This window comes from Pundamilia nyererei, unplaced genomic scaffold (assembly GCF_000239375.1).
Source record: "Pundamilia nyererei isolate P.nyererei 1_Seehausen unplaced genomic scaffold, PunNye1.0 scaffold00056, whole genome shotgun sequence".
In the NCBI taxonomy this organism is placed as follows: domain Eukaryota; kingdom Metazoa; phylum Chordata; class Actinopteri; order Cichliformes; family Cichlidae; genus Pundamilia; species Pundamilia nyererei.
In genome coordinates, this window is record NW_005187457.1 from 1,029,741 (window position 1) to 1,039,549 (window position 9,809).

At 35.9% G+C, this 9,809-nt stretch overlaps 1 protein-coding gene across 1 annotated transcript; it reads left to right on the plus strand.

The window, feature by feature from the left end:
- Nucleotides 1-4,577: 4,577 nt before the first annotated feature.
- LOC102212634 (granzyme B(G,H)-like) lies at nt 4,578-6,146 on the plus strand. The gene is made up of 5 exons (XM_005734015.1): nt 4,578-4,691; nt 4,793-4,952; nt 5,138-5,276; nt 5,447-5,662; nt 5,780-6,146. Exons 1-5 carry the CDS (start codon nt 4,634-4,636, stop codon nt 5,915-5,917), a joined length of 711 nt encoding a protein of 236 aa, XP_005734072.1. The 5' UTR covers nt 4,578-4,633; the 3' UTR covers nt 5,918-6,146.
- The last annotated feature ends 3,663 nt before the right edge of the window (nt 6,147-9,809 follow it).

A 9,809-nucleotide genomic window follows, 5' to 3' on the forward strand; every position in this document is an offset into this window, starting at 1 on the left:
TTGTAAAATATTATTAAAGTAGCATTACTGAAATCTATTCAATTGTACTTTGCTTTACTTGACAGGTGGTGTTTGACTATATACAGTAGCCACAGACATTCCTAATTCCTAATTTCAGTTAGTTGTTTTTTGTTGTTGTTGTTGTTGTTGTTGTTTTTTAATTTTTGCATATGCAAACAACACAAATCCCTCCTTCTAGCTCTGTGATCAGGATGCATTTAAAGGCTGAAATGTCAGTGAAGTGTCCCACAGATGAAAAAAGTTGCCTGACTGTAACTTACTTTGACTTTGACCTCACTATATCTACGCACTGTAACATGGAAGGATTGATACTTGTGCTCATGATCATGGCAAGCTCTTTTCATGGCACAAACTTTTACACCATGTTAGAATTAAGACAGTGGATGGTTCAAAATCAGGTCTGGAATTTTCACTGGAATATAGGCTTTGTGGTGGTTCTGTGTAATAATGACTTTTTTGAGTAATGATTCCAACACAGATCACAAAAAGAGGGGAAATAACGTAACAAACATGCACAAACACTAGACCCACAGTATTCAATTGATTTGCATTAATATAATTTTATTATCGCTGCTTAGCAGTGGTGGAGACTCTCAAAACAGAGCTGATGAGAACCCAAAGACAATTGATAGGAGAATTGATAAGGAATCGAACTGATAAGTGATATCGCAGTTCCCGGTTTACACAGGAAATCGCAACTTTGCTCTCAATAAACTATTTGATTGGGTAAGGGGGGTCACGTTGAATGAGTTATACTGCATGCTACTGGTCTGTGTGTTTCCTATAGATGTACAGTGACTACTGTAAAGGCAATACAAAAGCTGCGATTAAAATAACGCTACCGTAAATACTGGAAACTTTGCTCACACCCCGTCAAAATCGGACCGCTGTCCTCTAAGTTACGAAAGTTAAAAACTTAGCTTCTTAACCCTTAATCCTCCGTTCTTTTAAATAGCCACCAGAGGGCGATACCTCCGTATAAATAGACTTGGGAAAGCTTTTTCCACACCTCTGAAAGCACTTCGTTTCCACTGTGTATTAACTTTTCACAGGTTGACACCAGGCTTTTTCTTTCTTTTTTTATGATTGAGATGTTGAGTTGTTTGTTTCCTGTCATTTGTCACAGAGTTTCTCTAAATTCACACCCAGTTTCACACCTTGGCTCAGGCGATTAGAGGATCATCAGGGGGTCCTTTTGTCCCTCTGTGGGGGGATACTCCCACTAGGTTTATATCTGGGACTTTCCACCATTTGACCTTAGAACTGAAGCAGCTTCTCGGATGAGAGGTGAAACGTCTTCAAGTAATTTAAAGAAGTCAAGACGCTTTTCTTTGCAAGCTCCTTTGACTACGATGACCTGGATGACTGAGAACCTTCACAGACATCTAAATTCAAATATTTTACAAATTTTTTTTTCTTTCTGTCATTCACTTACTTTTACAAAACTGTAATTTTTAAGGGTCACTGTTGTAAATGTTAAATTATATTAAATATTCAATACTTGTACTGTATATGGTTCATCTACCAGTATGTGTATGTGTAGCATGTGGTTCATACATATTCTATGATGGTAAAATTACTGGGCTACCTAAACACTACATCTACAAGAGCCTCTCAGCCATAAAAACTTGCCATGAAGTTCACTGAACACAGTTTCTGTCCTGATGTTAATGCCAGAGGAGGATTAGTACTCTGCAGTCTTTGAGTCAGCAAATAGTTGGTGACTTGTGCTGCACAATGTGCCTCAGCACTCTGCATCTCTATAACTTTATGTGGTCTGTCACTTTGTAGCTGTGCTGCTGTGGTTCCCAAATTCTTCTACTTTGCAAGAAAAAAATCCCTTACTGTTGTTTGTGGGCTATCTGAGAAGACCAAAAATTGACTAGGTTATTGATGTTATACACCTGTGCCATTAGAAAGAGAGTTGAATTCAAAGATTAAAAAGTCTGGCCCAAAACATTTGACCAAATATTGCAGGTATTCAACACTACACTGATTTACAGGTATTCTCTAAAAACTAACCCATATAAGGAGTGACATAATTAGGGGAAATTTCTACTGCTATGGCTGAAGACTTAAAAGAGATGATTTTTGAAAGACTCAGACATACCGAACCATGGCGGATACACTGCAGTTTCACAAGTCAGTCAGAGGAAACTATGATATAAATCTATACTTCCTGATAATTACAAACAGGATGAGAGATGCTAGAACATTCACAGATATGTGACCAAACCAGAATAGTTGAAATGACTCACTGAGTGAGCCATCAAAAATACAAATGTTATTTATAAGGAGCAAAAAAGTACAAGCGCATTAATATATGGAGCTATATGTAAATTGAATACACTGTTTGTGCTTCATTTAAACAGTTATTGTCCAACTGCATGTTAGCAAATATACTGTAGAGTAGCTGCATTTCTCTACACAGTAAAACACCATACACGGAGCTTTATAGCCAGGACATTCCTTCTTTTAAGAAATGTGCCAGACTTGGTCCCTGCTAAAACTTTTGCTACCTTTCTGATAAGTTTATGTTGATTTTTCAGCCCCATGATGGTTTCCTTCTCTTGTCTTTGCGTCTGCCTAAAAATTAAGATAAAACTGAAGTTATTCTGTTCTGGCTGGTGTTGCACTGTCTTTGTTTTGTTTTTGGGTTTTTTTGCAATTGTCGCACTTTATGTAGTCCTGTGTTGATTGTTATATGTCATATGTAGCACTATGGTCTTGGAGGGACGTTGTGTAATTTCACTGTGTACTGTGCCACGGCCACGGCTCATGGTTGGAATGACACTAAAGCCACTTGACTCGACTTAACTTGTTATTATACTTGGCCCCAAAAAATCATAGAAACACATTTACTCTGGATGGCCTCCAGTACTACTGTGATTTTTGACCAGAATATGTCCTTCATATTAAATAAATATGTAGAACTACAGTCCTGCATTTTTGGATTATATTATAATCCTACAAACTTATGTTTGTCCCTAAAATTTGAAACATCCTGTCTCAGAGTGATGGCGAAAACCACAAAATTTGATAAATTTCTACATGTGAGTTTTTGTTTTCAAATTCACCATGAAAAAGAAGTGATTTGATAATTGAGTTTTTGTGCTGAGGTTTATGCAAGAGGAGGTTAGAAACTCTGCAGTTGTTGAGTCATTGAGTCAAATTATTGGCAACCTTTATGCACTGTGTGCAAGCAAGTGAGCAGGAAGAGCAGAAATTAAATTGTTGAGGTTACTGATTTTATACACCTGTGTAATTTTATAGACTCTAATTTTATATATTTAAGAATTCAAAAACTACATTCTGTGCTTGTACTTCAGGGAGACTCTGGTGCCCCATTAGTCTGTGAAGCTGCAAAGGCGTATGGGTGGTGTCTGCCAGTAGGCCAAACCCAAATTATCTAACAGTCCACACTTATACTAAGATAGTTATATAGGGACTGAATTGATTGTATACTGAAACATAAGTGAAACACTTAATCACTATCAAGAGATCTAATGACTGAGATATCAATATTCAGGCTGATTACAATGATGACGATGGTATACGTGTTTGTAACACATAATTAGACAATAAACTGTTGCACTTTGTTCTTGATGTCTATTTTTCATCATCGTAATACAAACTAAACACGTCCTTTGTGATTGTACAACTGGCTTATCGTATTATACCGCGAAGGGCTGTCTGAGTAAAACACTGTATACTTAAGAATTTATCCTGCTACTTCTACATTGCTGTATATCATGCTATATGTATTACAAAAAAGCAAAGTGACAGATGACTTGACCTGTAACTGGTGCTACATGTCAGCTGGCTTCCTGTTTCACGCGCCCCCAACATTCTGAAAATAGTTTGTTTCCAAGTAATCCGCCAGGCTTTCTCACTGAATATTGTGAAGATGCTGTCTTGAAGCCATGTGCACAAATTCTTGCAACTCTTGCAACAGTCATAGCTTTCCATCTAATACATCATGCTAACAAACAATAACTTTTCACACTGTTGTCACTCTTAAAGTATATTAAGTTAATTAGCTTCTTAATTTTCTTTTAAATTTCTCTTTCATCATGAACCCCAAAAACATTTTACCCCATGGTTTTAACATTCTTGCTATAAATTGAAAATGTTATAAAATGTCTTCTTTCTTTAACATTGTTCATAGAGTTTGTACTGTGAGTTGACTCTATCAAGTCATATACTTGAATCTTGGACCAATTTATAGCAAAGCCTGTCTCACAATATCTCAACAAAAAGCCATGTTATATTCACCTTTTTGTTTTGTTTGATTTGATTTATTTTAAGCTTTATTGAAAGATTTTGAATCTATAACAATGCATAATGTGACCCTTGTTAGAACTATATTACTATTAAGCCTGCTTAAAGACTCCAACTAAGACTAATGAGCTACATTTAATAAGCTACACTTTTTTTCAGCTTCTGGAGGTGTCAGAGATGATCTCTTTATAAATGTGGTTTGACACCCCATCATTTGCATTTACAAAAACACAAACACTTCCTCCTTTATTATAAGGAAGCATTTAAAGACTGAAGTGTCAGTGAAGTGCCCCATTGCTCTTCAGTAACTCACCTTGACTTTGATCTCACCATGTTTATCCACTGTAACCTGGCAGCACTGATACTCGTGCTGACTCTTCATGATCAAGGTAAGGCTCTTTTCATAGCACAAACGTTTATACAAAGTCAAAACGGAGTCCATGAAGTTAAGATTTTGATGCATAGAATATGAAAACCTTTTTCTCTCCAGTTCATACAGGAGAAATCGTGGGTGGCCATAAGGTTGCACCACATAGCAGGCCGTACATGGTGATTTTGGAGCTGAACAAGTCAAATGGTATTACAACATACTGTGATGGCTTCCTTGTAAATGAGCATTTTGTGATGACTGCTGCCCACTGCGAAGCCAGGTGAGTTTAACCCACTCATGTTTATCTAAAATGAATTATGTGGCCACAATAATGCTAAAGTTACACAACTTCAAGCCACAACCTTTGACTGCGATGTAGGTTTCATGAAGGATTTATCTTTTCTTTTGTTAATACTAAAAATTATTATCTTTATTGTTTTAAGATATTTTTCCCCTATTTTTCAGATTGTACAAAGTCTTTCTGGGACTTCATGATTACAAAAATCGCAGAAAAGTACAGACTGTGACTGTGGATGAGACAAATGCTTTTCCACACGAAGGCTACAACAAAACTTCTTTTAAAAATGACATAATGCTTCTTAAGGTAAATAAAGACCAAAATAATTGTATTTGACAAAAAGATTATTATTAATTTGAGCTATAATCAACTTTCATTTATTATATTAGGAAAAGCTCAGTCATCAACAAACAGCTGTTAATCTATATACTGTATATATTGATACTAAAATTCTCTTATTTCTCGTTTTCTTGAAGTTGCATCCCAAGGCTAAGTTCAACGAGAAAGTGACATCTATTACTCTCGCAGGCCGTGATGATGTCCCAAAGTCATGTGCAGTCCTTGGCTGGGGAAAAACAGAGAATGGTAAAGCATCTGATGTACTCCGGGAAGTCAATGTGAACCTGACTGACAATGAGTTGTGTGCTAAGGAAAAAAAGTACTGCTCTAAAGGTACAACTGGACCAAGCAACGTAAGTAGATTTTGCATCTCATAACAAGAAAGAAAAAAAGAGCATTGATCAGCATTGATAATTAGCTCATTGTTCACTTATGATCACAATAACTACATACTGTGCTTGTACTTCCAGGGAGACTCTGGTGGCCCGTTAGTCTGTGAATGTGGAACGGCGTATGGGGTGGTGTCTGCCAGCCAGCAAAACACCTACAGTTATACTATGATACCTGAATACAGAGACTGGATTGACTGCATACTAAAACATAAGTGAAAGTCATAATACATTTAAACCTCAGATCGCTAAGACATCTGATGACTGAGATATCAATATTTAGACTGAACTGAGACTGCCTAACAGACAAGATATCATTGTGACCTAATATACTGATACTGCATTTCATGTTCTTAAAAACAGTAATAATCAATTATTGCTTTGCCTTTCTGTTAGAGTAGATTCAAAGAGAACCCATGCCGTTATGCTTGTTTGTAACATTTAATGAGACAATAAACTGTTTTTCTTTGATGTCTTATTTTCTTAATAGCAATGCAAACAAAACATATTTTACATGATTATGCAGCATATTTTAAGTCGATGTAAACATATATATTTCCTAGATATATGAACAAAAATCAGGAAATATATAGTAAAGGCACTTGATGTTAAACATGTAAGCTAAAGCATGCATTACAAGTGAAACAAACAGGAACAGAATCACAAAAGCTTATTGTTAAATGGAGACATCAGGTTGGGATCTGAAAAAAATTACTCAGGTTACATAGTTCATGATATATATCATTAAATGACCTGATATGAGGTACAGTACACTGGCTGTTCAAATAAACACATCCAACACTTTGTATATCCGTGATGTCTCATATGACCTAAGTAACACTGAGAATGTATTTGGTGATCATTTCAGCTTGCCTTTAGAGCCACCATCAGGTTTTTCTCTTTTAACACACTTTATGAACATGTACACTCACTGAGCACAATTGTTCAACTATTCATTTATGCAAACATCTAATCAGCCATCAGCAACTCAATGCATTAGGAATCTAGACATAGTCAAGATGATCTGCTGAAGTTCAAATCGAAGTTCACATGGGCATGAGGTCAAAATATTTATGGCCCTAACTACTAGTATACATCATGACTAAATGAATCGTTGTGTATCTCACTCCATCTAGTTTTGCACACGCTCCACAGTAAAATAACAAATGACAAAGTTCACAGGTTACAGCTAAAAGTCATTCATTTATAATTGATTGCTTTCTATATATTAGTGCTATTTCTTAAATGTGTAAACTTTGCAATAAATTGTATTATTTAATTAGTTTAGTCTCTTACTGTTATTGTCTTGGAGCAACTGTAACGCACATAGTTTCCTTAGGGATTATAAAAGTATTCTGATTCTGATCCTCCAGTTTCTTCCTGCCATAAAGTGTAATGCAGATTAGACTAGAGCAGTAGATCACTGCATATGCACATAAATGATCTTAAATTAATTATACCATAGACATGGGGACATGTTTAAAAAAATGCTTTAATATAAATAAAATAGCTGTCTGTGAAAATATATATATCAAAGAAAAGGTACATAAAATGCGTACTATATATGTATTTTTTATTTTAGTACCGGCTCACAGGAAAGATGCATATTAATAAAAAAAACATTAATATCTATCCATCCATGGATTAATGTGTGATAAATGCCAGAGAAAGTTATGTAAAGTCTTTGTAGTCATGCATTTTTTTTATTTATTTGTAAACGCTTCATGCTCGTGCATTACATTTTTCACCCACTAGAGGGTGCTGAAGCACCAGCTACAGAAGAGGACGCACCCACTGAGGTCAGAGCAACGAAAAGCAGCTTTCTTACCTCAGAGATCAGAGTAGACAGAAAGAACAATGGACAGCTGAGGGTTTGTTGAATTGGAGCATGGAGCTGGTGAATAGGTTATGAGTTTACACGCGGTCTGGTCTATTCCTGTAAAACAAAAAACAAACAAACAAACAAACAAAATCCCAGCAGTTTCCAATGTCATCAGAGCCTTTGAATAGCAATACTATTAAATAATTGCTACATACTATTATTATCATTATTATTACTCTTTATAGTTATTATTACAAGTTATTATTACAAGAACCCTGGCTGTAGTGAAGCAGATTTAATCCTGCTCATAAGCACAATAGTCAAATGTAACCACAAGATGGCAGCAGTTTAACCCCCTTAGACCCGAACTCTTTCATGGCATGCATTTTTTTTGCAAGTTCTCTTAGCTATTTGGGCTGATTGAGACCTGATGAATGTAAAAAGAATTAGATCGGTTTTTGTTTTTTTTGTTTTGTTGTTGTTGTGTCTGAGAAAGATGAGATCCACATATGAGGACATTCGCCTTAAATTTCGATAGAACAGTGGTAGTAAAATGTCCTCGTAAGTAGATACCAGCAAAACTTTGTATTTTGGTCTAGACAACCCAAAATGTGATGTCCACATATGTGGACGCCAGTTCCCATGAGGTTAAAGAATGGACACAAAGAGGCCAGAAACTTTGACAGGACGCTCTTTGAGATGAAAGGAGAGGGATGTTTTCGCTTACATTTGAACTGATGTCTGATGTTAAATTAATTGATTTTCTGTTTTGTTCTGATGGAATGCCACTGGAGGAAATATATTTGTTCAAATGAGGTATTTACTATAGAAATCACTGTGCAGTATATAGCAGTGATATTAAAATGTAGGGCTGCGGAATTATCTAAATAAAACTATAACTTATGTCGTCGTCTGAAAACATTCTGTTCATGTAAAACAAAAACATAATTTTACACTTTGCATAAAGAATAATAGGCCAGAACAAATGTATTTGCTACTGTGCAATGACGGTTATTCAAATTTAAAGAACAAAACAAAAAATATTTAAAAAACCCAATAACAACAAAAAAAACCCCAAAACGAAATATTTGTGACTAAAGTACAAATCTGAGTGCCTTTTCTACCATTTTCCATCTAAGTACCCTTGAAAGATAACCAGTAACATACCTACCTGGACTGCCTGGAATGTACCTGTTATAGCGGATAAAAATATGTCTAGAAACATTAAAAAAAAAGTCCAAAATTATTTCAGTTGCTTAAATGGTTTGGAGAAACCTTTCAGAAACCCTTCATACCTGCACTGATTTCACAGAACATAAGCTACAACAATGTAAACAGTCTATGAGTGTGCTTTTGCCAGTGTTTTCAATTCACGTCTGCCCTGTATATTTCTTTCTTTCTCTTTTTTTCTTATGCCTTCCTCCTGTCCATCTTAACGTTCAAATCTTTTCTGAAAACAGGAACCTGGACACTGCATGTCTGATACCTGATGCATGAATTCTAAAGAGCTGTCAATTTATTTCTGCTTGCTTTGACTCTTTACTTCTTGCAGTACTGTAGTTTCCTATTCACCTAATTTTCAGGGGATTCTTTCTCATACTGGCTGGTAGTGAAACCGCTGCAAAGTAGGTTCTAACCACCATCAAAATTCTGAACGTTTGTGCACGACTGCTTGTTTATCTTTTATCATCCCCAGCTCATTTCATTGCTTAGGAGCTCTATGACAAACGTTTCACAGCATATCTCTCTTCATCACAGTGATGCGTGCAGAAAGGCTTCTTTTCTGCATAGTTATTTTTCACTGATTGGAGTACAGTGGCGATAAAATGATAAGAAGCCACAAAAGTATAATGCACCAGAAAAGTGATCACTTTAGCATAGTCAGCATTTGGGCACATATTCATTTTGTAGGTTGCATTTTCATTTTGTAGGTTGCCACAGCATACCTACAAAATGAAAAATGACTTGGTTCACTGAGGATAAATCATGTTTGGGCACAAATCATTTGCATAATTTTCTCTTTATGACTATGCAGCAAGTCAAAAAAACGCTACATCATATAGGTCTCCCTGTTTTGTTGTCAATGCTTAGCAGAAGAGCCAATGACCGAAATGTGCATGCCCTTTCGCTTTGAGCACTATGTGCTGCAAAAGGATTTTCCTGCATCAACATAAGCCTTCTGAAAGTAGTTGATTCTCACCACATTTAATGCAGTATCCACTGTTACATTTTAAACCGTCTGAGAAAAGGTGCAACTGTTCAAGCGCTTTTACATCAAAGAAAAAAAAA

Coding starts and splice junctions, on each gene's coding strand:
- LOC102212634 (XM_005734015.1), top strand. CDS start 4,634: ATGTTTATCCACTGTAACCTGGCAGCACTGATACTCGTGCTGACTCTT. Junction 4,953..5,137: donor GCTGCCCACTGCGAAGCCAG/GTGAGTTTAACC, acceptor CCTATTTTTCAG/ATTGTACAAAGTCTTTCTGG. Junction 5,277..5,446: donor ATGACATAATGCTTCTTAAG/GTAAATAAAGAC, acceptor GTTTTCTTGAAG/TTGCATCCCAAGGCTAAGTT.